The sequence below is a fragment of the Oncorhynchus mykiss genome, chromosome 13 (genome assembly GCF_057628025.1).
Source record: "Oncorhynchus mykiss isolate SJ-2025 chromosome 13, ASM5762802v1, whole genome shotgun sequence".
Taxonomy (NCBI): Eukaryota; Metazoa; Chordata; class Actinopteri; order Salmoniformes; family Salmonidae; genus Oncorhynchus; species Oncorhynchus mykiss.
Window position 1 is genome coordinate 34,443,199 of NC_143034.1, and position 14,018 is coordinate 34,457,216.

Consider the following 14,018-nt stretch of genomic DNA (forward strand, 5'->3'; position numbering starts at 1 on the left):
AAGAGTGTCTGGCCCAGTGCTCCAGTTGTCTTGATTGATGTGGAGAGTCAACATCTTTAGCTGCTCTACTTTTTTGGTTTGTGTCCTGTCTTTAAGTTTGTTGTGGGTTATTCCTTTGTTGCCTCTTCTTGGGCAAATTTAGTGGGTCTCAGGGTTAGTGTCATTTAGGTCCCAGTTGTTGTTACTAGTCAACTTTCAGTGGACACCCCCATAGTGTCTTTCAGAACCCATCCTAAAACCCCACCTGTTTAGTTGTGGTTGTCAGTGACTCTTAGTTAGTTCCTCCTATTTAAGTGACATTTCTGTTTTTCTTGCTGGGGAATGTAACAACAATGTAGTAAAACAATGGCATTTCCTTAGGGTGCTCATTAGTCTGTCAGTTGTTATTATTCAGTTTTTTTATCCTTTTATGTTGTGTGCTAAATATATTTTTTCCTGTGAACCCACTGTGTTGCATCCATGTTTGAAATGTACTATATAAATACAGCTTGATGTAAACATTAAAAAAACAAATTAACCCAATGACTGACAATCAACAGACTCTTGGTCCATCTTAGTATGAAAAACAGTATATATTCAGTATCTTCCACTATATCAATATAGTGCAAGGTATGTTTATCACTTTTCAACCAACCATTTTGTTGAAAATTAGTATTTGAAATCAACAATACGATGAAGGACTCAACTACTGAACTGAAATAAACAAATGGATAAATCCCACTTTTCCAGCCTGCTGAAGGCGTGGTGGAGTAGTAAACACCACCCCTGGCTCCACCAGGGGCTTGAGGTGGTCTCCCACACCTCTGCTTATGTCATGTTCTGCGGCCTTGCAGTTCCATTTCTTGACTGCCCCTGTAACACAGAAACACATTTAGTCATATTATACAAAACACTAATGAATATGGAGCATCTACTGCCTCAGTGACTCAGTGATCACTCCAAGCTGCACTAGGTTCAGAACAACCAGGATGGGCCTTTGACAGAGTCTGGATGCAGTCAGGCCACTGAATATAAATAAGCAATGTAAAGAGATGGGGTGAATAAGTGGGGCAATATACATTTGACACAAATGACCATAATATTAATGAACAAATGTTTGTGTCTGAGGGGAAATTAACTTTCATATAGCCAAAAGGGGTGAGAAATTACACCAATATTAGTGGACAATTTGCATTAATGTTTACAAACATCGATGGAACATATTCCCTTTTGCTGACGTGATGAACCGCTAAGGGGACATAAATATTTACCATCTAAACCATGTGTGACCTCTCACCTCTGGATGTAGAAGTGTTCTTCCTAACCAGTCCCTCAACAGCTCTCTGACTGAGCTCCACCCTCACTGGGTCTTTAGAGGAGAGGAAGGCTGAGGAGGGATGGAAGGATGAATGGATCAGTCAGTCAATAAAGTGTAGAGCTGCTGCCTGACAAAATCACTATTTTAGTAGTTCATTAAAGTAAATAAGGCTTTATGACTGCTGAATACCAACTATCAATCACTTAGATTGTGTATTTTCAGGTAGAGATACATCCTTGGGACGTCCTTAGCCCATTGAAGTTGACATTTAAAATGGTTAAGTTAGGGGTTAAGGTGAGGGTTTAGGGTAGAGATGTCCCAAGGATCCCAGATTGCATTGACCATTGTGCATTTGTAACCGATGTGGAATGGCTAGCTAGTTAGTGGGGTGCGTGCTAATAGCGATGGTAACGATGTTAAGTGGGAGGCAGTTGTTGATGTGTGCAGAGTCCCTGGTTCCACCCCAAGTAGGGGTGAGGAGAGGGACGGAACTATACTGTTACACATTCTTCGGTCTCTTTTACATAGCAGGTGTAAAAGAAACATAGACAAGACAAGTAGGCGCTCAGGTCATTATGGTCAATGTAGTTTAAAAAAAATAGCATCTAATTATGCGTAACTGTATGTGGGGTTGTTAGAGAAGAATGTGATTGTCAGCCTTAACAATCCATTCTAGCACCTCATAAGGTTCTAAAAACTCTTCATTCTATTCCAGGGCACAGCAGAGGAACTTCATCGATACAAGCAGTGAACATCTGAAATTCACCTTCACCTTTAATGCACATGAAACAAGTTATCCGATGGTTGGACTATACTTTTCTCATCAATCATCTTAAATATTATACTTAAGGTGAGAAATACAATTTGAGGCCATGTGGCGGACAGTGATGCAGGAGCTGGAGAAGGAGGTGTGTTCTAGTGGGTCTGGGCAGGTGTGATGTAGTTAATGGAGATGGAGGTGTTCTAGTGGGTCTGGGCAGGTGTGATGTAGTTCATGGAGATGTGTTCTAGTGGGTCTGGGCAGGTGTGATGTAGTTAATGGAGATGGAGGTGTGTTCTAGTGGGTCTGGGCAGGTGTGATGTAGTTAATGGAGATGGGGGTGTGTTCTAGTGGGTCTGGGCAGGTGTGGTGTAGTTAATGGAGAAGGAGGTGTGTTCTAGTGGGTCTAGGTAGGTGTGATGTAGTTAATGGAGATGGGGGTGTGTTCTAGTGGGTCTGGGCAGGTGTGATGTAGTTAATGGAGATGGGGGTGTGTTCTAGTGGGTCTGGGCAGGTGTGATGTAGTTAATGGAGATGGAGGTGTGTTCTAGTGGGTCTGGGCAGGTGTGATGTAGTTAATGTTTGTATGATATTGTAATTTGTATGTTTTGTATTGTTTATAAAAGATCAAATGAAATATTTTTTAGTCCCAATGCAAAGTTACAGCTTTTACATAAAACCAATCAGAATTTAGAAGAATGCCAAAGTCAGGTGTGAAGTTATATGGAGGACCAGCCTATTCCCTATGATGTTAACTACAACATAAATAACTTCAAATTAAACCAATCGTTTGCACTTATGACTTGAGTGATTAAAGTAAACCAACGTTTTGGAAATACATAACGCCATCTAACCATATATCAAAGAATGTTAGCTATATGCAGTTATCTTAGCCAGCCAGCTGACATGAGCTATTCAGCCAACTAGCTATTAGCCTAACCAGTGTTGCCAACCAGCGCGGTTATGGTCTGCGAGACCAACTAACAGTAAGCCAAGGTGGGAAAAGTTACAGAACTCCCGTAGTCTAATTCACAGAAAACATGCTGAAAAGTAGTGATGGGGAAACAAAGCTTCCTGAAGCATTATCTCTTTCCAGCCAATTGTGTCAAAAATGGGTTCATTATTCAAGGCTTTGAGCGACACAGAATTTAGAACAGCCACATGTTTATAGCTGAAGTCCCGCACACCGTAGCAGCGTAGCCTTTATCTCATATATTAAATCACGTGTTCGAGAGCATCAAATCCATGCTGCGTTGTGGGTAGTAAACCGTGACCTGCACTGTCGGCTGCAATGTCGAACGAGCCCAAATTCATCAATACCAAACCAATCAGGTGGTTGTTCGACGAATTGAATCTTTAGACGTCATTAATCACGTGCTGCTGATAAAGTGACACTGCTTTGAATTATACCGCTTAGCGACTTCAGTACATGCCTCATAGCTCCAGTCTCAAACTTAACCCCGTTCCTGCTGAAGAAGAAGAGGTCTGCTGGATGGAGAAAGAAGCTCTCGTGAAAGTGGAGGAGGAAGAGGAGGCTGTTACAATACAAAAACAAGTAGAGAGTGAGGCTGTTACAGTGAAAGAAGAAGAGAAAGACGTTTCAGTTAAAGAAGAGGAAGATGCGTTCAGAGTTAAAGAGGAGGAAGAAGATGTTTCAGTGAAAGAAGAGGAGGGGGAGGTGACTGTCACATTGAAAAATGAAGAAGAGGAGGGACCTGGATATCTGGGCCCGGTTTCACAAACTCATCTTAAGGCATCCAATGGTTCTAACAATGAACAGGCCCTGATTAACACTAGTAAGTACTGTCTTAAAAACAGAAGCACAAACTCTGCGGTTGTTGAACTGATGTGTGGTGTTAAAGGGGATGTTTGCAATTGCTACATCCATATTTTGACTTTTTAAATGATTTATTTATAGGCATTGATTCTTGAAGAATATAACACATGCCTCATGAGCTGAGTTCAACTGTTGTACCCCATCAGAACCCCAAATAAGCTTTTTTTACTCCAATGTTTAGAAACAATGTAAACCAACACTGTATAGCCTCAACATGGTTAAAACTATAATGTTGATATCATGGATGGTCAGTCCTTTCATCCATAGGTATGTCTGTGAATTTGCGAAAAGTTACATTTCTCCATCTTATTACCAAAACAGTGGTGGAATTACAGCTTTGTTATTGTTTGAACTGCAGATTGGTTGATTGATTGTTGTGTGGCTTTTTTAAAGGACCAGCCTAGTTTTTAAACAGAAACAAAATGGCTGCCCAGAGACCTGATCTGTGTTAGAATAGTCATACTAACTACTATTTGTGATGTTAATTGAGTATATAGGATGATATAGTTGGTATGCCAAAAGTTCACGGATGTCGTACTAAATTCGCCAAAATATGACGTATACACGCAGTTCTTTAGGGGCCATAATGCAATTCTTCAGGAAATAGGCGTGGCTTCACATCTTTTTCAGATTTGAAGAAAATGGAGGAAAATATGCAGCCGAAGTCCAACGAGAGCGGATACAAATGAACTGCTTTAAATAATTATGACTAATGTTGAGCAATGTAATAAAATAATGACTTTTCAAATAAGTTACGTTACACGTTATGTTAGCTACACTATCCTTACAAAACGCATAGCATATCTTTACAGCAGTATGTACCAGTATGTCAGCTAACTACCTAACGTTAGTTGGCTACTTATACATCAAACTTGCCAGTATAGTAACTATATTCTAACTAACTACCCAACGTTTATTGACGTTTATTGAGCGCAGAATAACTGAAGAATTTAATAACGCTCAACACCCGTTGAATATGTCCAGGTGTCAGTAAACATCTGCAAAAAAGCTCAAATTAAATTATTGCCAGCAGCACAGTTAGTCACCAACGCTCTGGATGACATGAAAACAGCCTAACCAGCTCTGCTAGGGCAATTAAAATGGTAAGAGTGAGGTTTTCTCTGATTTGTGTCTAGCAAGCTATCCAACGTTCGCCAGTTAGCTTGGGTGCTTTACTGTCATTGTGAGGTCAGAACGCTTGGCTGGACCCTACTCCTCAGCCATATAGTATTAGTTTACACCCAACAGTGGTGTTATACGAGCTTATGTTTTGGTTTCTGGTGTGGTCATACGGTTGAAACATTTGAGGCATTTATAAGTTATATTCTTCAAGAATCAATGGTTATATAGTAAATGGGTCTTTCTATAACTGCCAGTGTAGATTTCCTGTTGGTCAAATTGTTAGAGCTGTTGAGAAGTCATTGTATAATATTCTGGCAATTCTTTTCATGCCGTTACAGTAAAGGGGAAAGATTGTCTTTTCTTAGCAAGGTGTTGCTCAAATAATGTTAGCAGCTAAACGCTAGCCTGGTACCAGTGCTGGTGTAGGCCTAGATAAGCATGTTTGTGCAGCGGTATCTTATCAGAGAGGAATAAGAGAAGTATGAATATGTTGGCTAGCTAGCCGGCTACATGAAGTAAGAAAACAACATGTAATGTAACATCTAATTCGGGTCAACTGGAAACATTAACCAACACTTTGGTTCCTACCATGTCTTCTTCTCTGAGGTTTATTGTCAGACTACACTCATCAGGTGTATTGCTGCCACCTACTGTACAGGGTTGTAAAAAATAACCAAAATGAAAAAAAATTGGGATAAACAAATCATACTAATTATGTAAAATAAAAAACAAACACGAACCAAATTCACTCCACTACCCTAAATTTCAAACGAAAAATGATACTTCAGATCCCTACACAGGTTCAGGAACCTGGGAGGGGGGAACGTCTTCATTCAGTCCTCCCTGTAACATTTTGTCTGAAGTCCTAGAGATCCAGAAATCGATTTGCCGCCTTCACAATGATGTCTAGCTTCTTAGATGTTTTATTGGTTTATTATTAATGCAAATTATCACTGCGGCAGTAAGGGCAATGTAAACGCAATTTTGTTGTAGAAACTCCTCCAAGCTAATGCGGAAACTGCTAGTTTTAAACACAACAAAGTCCACCTTGTTCACAAATAGTTTGTTGGGATCCTTCTCCTGCATGGCTTCACTGTGGGACATGAACTACCTTCTCCTCTCTACTCCTTCAGCTATTTTCACTGCCTCCACATAGGACACCTGCTGGATGGGCCTGATCATCCTAGCTACTGTGACATCCTTCATCCTTACAGGGCACTCCGGGAACTCGGGAACGTGATTCCCATCACAATTACAACATGCTTCATCTGACTACGACATATTAATTCCTTCGACAAACACTTGCCACATGTCCAAAGTGCTTCTGTACAGTGGGGAGAACAAGTATTTGATACACTGACGATTTTGCAGGTTTTCACACTTACAAAGCATGTAATTTTTATCATAGGTGCACTTAAACTGTGAGAGACAGAATCTAAAACAAAAATCCAGAAAATCACCTTGTATGATTTTTTAAAGTAATTAATTTGCATTTTATTGCATGACATAAGTATTTGATACATCAGAAAAGCAGAACTTAATATTTGGTACAGAAACCTTGTTTGCAATTAGTGATCATACGTTTCCTGTAGTTCTTGACTAGGTTTGCACACACTGCAGCAGGGATTTTGGCCCACTCCTTCACACAGACCTTCTCCAGATCCTTCAGGTTTCAGGGCTGTCACTGGGCAATACGGACCTCCAAAGATGTTCTATTGGGTTCAGGTCTGGAGACTGGCTAAGCCACTCCAGGACCTTGAGATGCTTCTTACGGAGCCACTCCTTAGTTGCCCTGATTGTGTTTCGGGTCGTTGTCATGCTGGAAGACCCAGCCACGACACATCTTCAATGCTCTTACTGAGGGAAAAAGGTTGTTGGCCAAGATCTCATGATACATGGCCCACTCCATCCTTCCCTCAATACGGTGCAGTCGTCCTGTCCCCTTTGCAGAAAAGCATCCCCAAAGAATGTTGTTTCCACCTCCGTGCTTCACGGTTGGGATGGTGTTCTTGGGGTTGTACTCATCCTTCTTCTTCCTCCAAACACTGAGAGTGGAGTTTAGACCAAAAAGCTCTATTTTTGTCTCATCAGACCACATGACCTTCTCCCATTCCGCCTCTGGATCATCCAGATGGTCATTGGCAAACTTCAGACGGGCCTGGACATGCGCTGGCTTGAGCAGGGGGACCTTGCGTGCGCTGCAGGATTTTAATCCATGACGTCGTAGTGTGTTACTAATGGTTTTCTTTGAGACTGTGGTCCCAGCTCTCTTCAGGTCATTGACCAGGTCCTGCCGTGTAGTTCTGGGCTGATCCCTCACCTTCCTCATGATCATTGATGCCCCACGAAGTGAGATCTTGCATGGAGCCCCAGACTGAGGGTGATTGACAGTCCTCTTGAACTTCTTCCATTTTCTAATAATTGCGCCAACAGTTGTTGCCTTCTCACCAAGCTGCTTGCCTATTGTCCTGTAGCCCATCCCAGCCTTGTGCAGGTCTACAATTTTATCCCTGATGTCCTTACACAGCTCTCTAGTCTTGGCCATTGTGGAGAGGTTGGAGTCTGTTTGATTGAGTGTGTGGACAGGTGTCTTTTATACAGGTAACGAATTCAAACAGGTGCAGTTAATACAGGTAATGAGTGGAGAATAGGAAGGATTCTTAAAGAAAAACTAACAGGTCTGTGAGAGCCGGAATTCTTACTGGTTGGTAGGTGATCAAATACGTATGTCAAGCAAAAAATGCAAATGAATTACTTAAATCATACAATGTCATTTTCTGGATTTTTGATTTAGATTCCGTCTCTCACAGTTGAAGTGTACCTATGATGAAAATTACAGACGTCTACATGCTTTGTAAGTAGGAAACACTGCCGATTTTGCAGGTTATCAAATACTTCTTCTCCCCACTGTATATCTCACTTACCCAGGTTTTACATAAGATGGGAGAGCCACTTCACCAAACCACAGTAAAACCTTCCGTCTATCATTCATTTTAATTAACGTGCGTCTACCTGAAATGTGTAACCTAAACCACACAAAGCTTTCTCCTTTTGCGCTGTTGACACTCAATAAGAATCATACCGCTCCTGGTCACTCGAACCGATTCCACTTCACCCAATTCATCCTTCACTATCTTTGAGACCATTAACAGGTCACCCACAAAAACATCCTTGCTGATGATTCCCACTCAGACACTAAACTGCTGTTCATTACCAACTTTAGCCCTTTTCACTCCACTGTTCTTCACCATCGTCCACTCAGTCTCACCAACTGTTCTCACGCCAAGAGAATCCTACAATGCTTCCTCCATTGCTCCTCCAGTCATCCCCTGGACTCCCTCACTCTGTGCTGTGAAATATGTGAGTTTGTGTTCTCAAAGTAGCATCTATATTGTGCTCATTCCATCTATATTGTTCTCATTCCAACACATCTGTTGTTTCACCAACTTGTTATCCCTTTTGTCTGCACTACTTGCTGTCATTTCCCTTCCTGATTTTCCTCTCTTGGACGTCTCCACCACGCTCCTACTCTGTCAGTAATTCCTCCCTGGTTTGTTATTTGGTAGTCAAACAACAATATTCCAGATGCTGCACATTCTTTTCCAAATCCAGAATTAGAATCGTCATTATGTTTCCATGATTTCAACAGTTCACCAGTTAAGTAAGCCTATAATGTGGACACCAAGGATGTGGATACCAAGGAACTTGAAGCTTTCAACTGCTCCACTATAACCCCTTCGATGAGAATGTGGGCGTGCTCAGTGTTTAGTCCCAGGGTCCTTAGCTTAGTGATGAGCTTTGAGGACACTATGGTGTTGAACTCTGAGCTGTAGTTGATGAATATCATTCTCACATGGGTGTTCCTTTTGTCCAGGTGGGAAAGTGCAGTGTGGAGTGCAATAGAGATCGCATCATCTGTGGATCTATTGGGGCAGTATGCAAATTGGAGTGGGTCTAGGGTTTCTGGGTTAATGGTGTTGATGTGAGCCACGACCAGCCTTTCAAAGCACTTCATGGCTACAGATGTGAGTGCTATGGGTCGGTTATCTTAGTATTCTTGGGCACGGACTGTGGTGGTCTGCTTGAAACATCTTGGTATTACAGAGTCAGACAGGGGATGAAAATGTCAGTGAAGACCCTTGCCAGTTGGTCAGCGCATGCTTGGAGTACACGTCCTGGTAATCCGTCTGGCCCTGCGGCCTTGTGAATGTTAACCTGTTTAAAGGTCTTACTCACATCGGCTGCGGAGAGTGTGATCACAAAATCGTCTGGAACAGCTGATGCTGTCATGCATGTTTCAGTGTTACTTTCCTCGAAACGAGCATAGAAGTCATTGAGCTCGTCTTGTAGGCTCGTGTCACTGGGCAGCTATCGGCTGTGCTTCACTTTGTAGTCTTTAATAGTTTGCAAGCTCTGCCACATCCGATGTGGGTCGGAGCCGGTGTTCCATGGTGTTCAATGGATATATCAATCTCCCCAGGGTAGCAGTAATACGTTGAGAGATTTGTCCACAAAGGGTTACCCCTCCCATAGTTGGCTCATTATTGGGATTCATTGCTGATTCCTACCTGTAGCTCACTATGACATTTCTAGTGATACAGGTTAAGGGCCCTGTTGGAGATTGGTGGTTGGTAGTGGAGTCGAGGGAACAAGCAGGGTTGGACACGGCCATGTTATTATCCCACACGGTTTCTGTTTCATTTGAACCCCGTTCCTGGGAATTAGATTTGATTACAAATCGTCCCAGTCTGTTACCACAGAAGGGGTCGGTTTGACACATTTCCAGAAAGGTTACGAGGCGCTTTGTCATTTCCAGAGTCCGTTTATTTTGGTGCTGTCCATTATGTAGCTTGTTTTTGGTCACAGAATGGCTGAATAAGTGCAACATTTTACCTGGAGCTAACTATGCAGAGCATAGCGCATGTCGAATGACTTTAGCTTCACTCCAGGCCTGAGGGCACACGCTCTCTAGTAGGCTTAAATTAAAGATACGGAAAATAGGAGTGGCAATGTAGTCCCCTATTATCCTCATTAATTTTGCATTTAGATTGTCAGACCCCGGTGGCTTGTCATTGTTGATAGACAACAATATTTTTTTTCACCTCTTCCACACTGACTTTACAGAATTCTAAATTACAATGCTTGTCTCATAATTTGGTCAGATATACTTGGATGTGGAGTGTCAGCGTTTGCTGCTGGTATGTCATGCCTAAGTTTGCTAATCTTGCCAATGAAAAAAACATAAAAGTAGTGGGCTTTGTGATGAATGAGCCATCTGATTCAGTTAATTTTTTCCCAAAATTGTATGTAAGGTTCTCAAAAGCTTTTTACTATCATTCTTTGTCATTTATCTTTGTTTCATTGTGTCGTTTTCCTTTTTTTTATTCAGTTTAGTCACATGATTTCTCAATTTGCAGGATGTTTGCCAATCAGTTGTACAGCCAGACTTATTTGCCATTCCTTTTGCCTCATCCTTTTCAACCATACTATTTTTCAATTCCTCATCAATCCAAGGAGATTTAAGTTTCGACAGTCATTTTCTTAATGGGTGTATGGTTATTAGTAACTGGAATAAGCAATTTCATAAATGCGTGCAGTGTCTGGTTGCTCCTCATTACACACCACAGAGCAGCAAATATTCTTTACATCATCAACATAGGAATCCCCCGTTTCATTAAATAATTGAGACACACAAATTACTTGAGGGAACCAGAGATAGCCTAACCATAAAAAAAAAAAACTCTTCTTCGAAAATTCTGACGTTATGCTCCTAAAGTTTCCAGTAATCATGGAAACAACAGACTACAACAGCAGTCGGCAACCTTTTCCATTTGTAGTGCCAATTTATCTTCCCATTTCTACTGATCTGGTGCCAATTATGATTTTAATTTTCACATTTTACTGGGAGAGTTTAATTTAATTTATAATAGTAATAATTATTATAAGTCTTTATCTCAAAATCATTATCTGTGATTAATCTATATTCTATATAAATCGAAGTGAAAATTATACAAATTTAAATAACTTTTATTGCCATTGCCAACTACATAAAAATGGCCTACATAAAGCCAACAAATAAAAACAGCTAGAAAATATCCAGATAAAAATAAATCACATTGGCTGCGCATGGCCTGTCTACACAGAACTTGAAACAGTGTATCAACTATCACCCGTCGGTCTGAAACTTGATATAAAATATTCTTGGCCCTCAAAGTTTCCCGCGCCAGTGAGTTTGGGACAGATACAGCTGTAGGCTATTTGTGTAAGGGGTAAGAAGTAATCAGGTATTTTATGACATTTCCACTGGATCAGATTATTACACTTTTCCCTTTCATGTCGAGTGGTTATCAAGAGGGAGAGCTGGAAATATTTTACAAATACTTTGAGGAACTATTGTCATTTGCCAATTGATTTTAGTAAGACTTTGTTTACTTGCTGTTTGAGGTGAAGAAAAATTACTTTGAGAAGCTCCACAAATCATTAGTGGGGGTGCGTAAATACTATCAGACATCCCCAAATAGGTGCATCGCTCTCTGCATCGCTCTCTGCCCTCTGTTTGCTAAAACGCAATTTGGTTGCAGAAACTCCTCCATGCTAATGCAGAAATCCCTAGTTATACCAATACCATAGACCTACTGTAGGAACCATAACTTCACCTAACAGTAACAAAGACCTACTGTAGGACCCATAACTTCACCTACCAACAACATAGACCTACTGTAGGACCCATAACTTCACCTAACAACAAAATAGACCTACAGAAAGGTGCCTATATTGGAGACCAAAAGTTGTCTGGCACACTGTTTAGGATTTCAACAACTTAAAAAACTTATTTCTAGCATACAATCGTCGATGTCACTACTAATGTGAAAACGAGACAAAATATGACTATTGTTGTTCACTTGACTTAAGACAATTGTCAAATAATTAACATTCATTAAAGACGTCATTGTTTGTACAACATAATGGCTACGCTGTTGGCATCACCTTTTTACAGTGGATTTTTGCTGTTGTGGGCCTTAAACCATCTGTTTGACGTTTTGTTCACACAGGAGAGAGACGTGACTATCCTGGATCATCTGGGGGGCCTCAACAACCTCATGATGCTGATGAGGCAGAGAAGAGTCTCTCCACATCAAAACACCTCAAGAAACATCAGCAGAGATCCACAGGAGAGAAACCATACTGCTGCTCTGACTGCGGGAAGCGTTTCTTAAGATCAGATTCACTAAAAATACACATGAGAATTCACACTGGAAAGAAATCTTATAGCTGCTCGAACTGCAGGAAGGGTTTCTTAAGATCAGATTCACTAAAAATACACATGAGAATTCACACGGGAGAGAAACCTTATATCTGTGATCAATGTGGGAAGAGTTTTACTACATCTCACCAGCTGACTTCACACCAGAGAACACACACAGGAGAGAAACCTTATAGCTGTAATCAATGTGGGAAGAATTTTCATACATCAAGCCATCTGATTCGACACCAGAGAACACACACAGGAGAGAAGCCTTTTAACTGTGATCAATGTGGGAAGAGTTTTCCTACATCTAGTCAGCTGACTTCACACCAGAGAACACACACAGGAGAGAAACCTTATAGCTGTAATCAATGTGGGAATAATTTTCCTACATCAAGCCATCTAATTCGACACCAGAGAACACACACAGGAGAGAAGCCTTATAGCTGTGATCAATGTGGGAAGAGTTTTCCTTCATCTAGCCAGCTGACTTCACACCAGAGAACACACACAGGAGAGAAACCTTATAGTTGTAATCAATGTGGGAAGAGTTTTACTACATCTAGCCAGCTGACTTCACACCAGAGAACACACACAGGAGAGAAACCTCATAGCTGTAATATATGTGACAAGAGATACTCTGATAAAAGATCTCTGATTAAACATCAGAAAATACATGGAGTTGTTTCATGATATCAATTAAATAATGTCACAATGTAGAATGTTTTAACATTAGTAAGAGTATTTTTAATGATGTCACAATGTAGAATGTTTTAACATTAGTAGGAGTATTTTAATGATGTCACAATGTAGAATGTTTTAACATTGTAGTATGAGTATTTTAAAGATGTTCTACCTTATCGTTTGCCCTGTTCAATTGATTGCAGCATGATATGGATATTATCCTCAGGGGAAAATCCAGGCTCTGAATTGAAAGGGTATTATTGAACAAAAAGTGACTAACAAAAGAGCTGTGTTACACTTGAACCAAAATGCAACACTTCAAAATGTAGCTAGCTGTTTTCTACAAGTTGAAGAAAATACTTGTAACATGATAATTGTTGCAGATGTTTGTGTGTATATATTATATACACATGGATGCAGTATAATAAATTGTTCATAAAATTGATTATAGACCAATCAAACATCACTCCAGTATTTCTTGACAACACTTTTTGCTAATTGTCTTTATTCCACTACTGAAGAAGCATGCTTCAAATCACCTACTCATATTTCAAACATTACATGATTTTTTTTATTCCATGCCTCACCATTAAGTGAATTATTGCCAACCCATATTAACAATGGGGTGAACATTTGGTTTTGATTTTCATATTTACAATTTATGTAACATTTAGTAATCAAAATTATTTATGCAACCAGCTGACCATTTTTGGGTACAATTATATTGACATTGTTGCCCTGCTTTTAGATAAAATTATATTGGTGTTACCCTTCTTTTAGAATATCAAGATTCATTCTCAGATGTGCCAACCCAAATGCATGACATTGGGGACTGGGCCCCGATCCAACAACATGCCTATCGAGTGAACCCTGAAAAGAGAGAGAAGCTCCGCAGTGAGGTGGAGAGTTACTACAGATATTGGAGGAGTTTCCTCTTGAAATCAGACATGTCCGTGTTAAGGACAACTTGGTTGCTGATCGTCTCAAGGTTGGCAGTCAACAAGTTTTGTGTTTCGTCAGTGAGTTGCCATGAATCACAATTTATTTTGACTGCATGTTTTTCCGTATTAGA

The 14,018-nt window shown here is 40.5% G+C and overlaps 1 protein-coding gene across 1 annotated transcript; it reads left to right on the top strand.

Annotated features, from left to right (window-relative positions):
* The first annotated feature begins 3,386 nt into the window (after positions 1-3,386).
* On the top strand, positions 3,387-13,043 carry LOC118938250 (uncharacterized). Its single transcript, XM_036940697.2, has 2 exons — positions 3,387-3,853; positions 12,069-13,043. The coding sequence occupies exons 1-2, from the start codon at positions 3,487-3,489 to the stop codon at positions 12,953-12,955; spliced, it is 1,254 nt and encodes a 417-aa protein (XP_036796592.1). The 5' UTR covers positions 3,387-3,486; the 3' UTR covers positions 12,956-13,043.
* Positions 13,044-14,018: the final 975 nt, after the last annotated feature.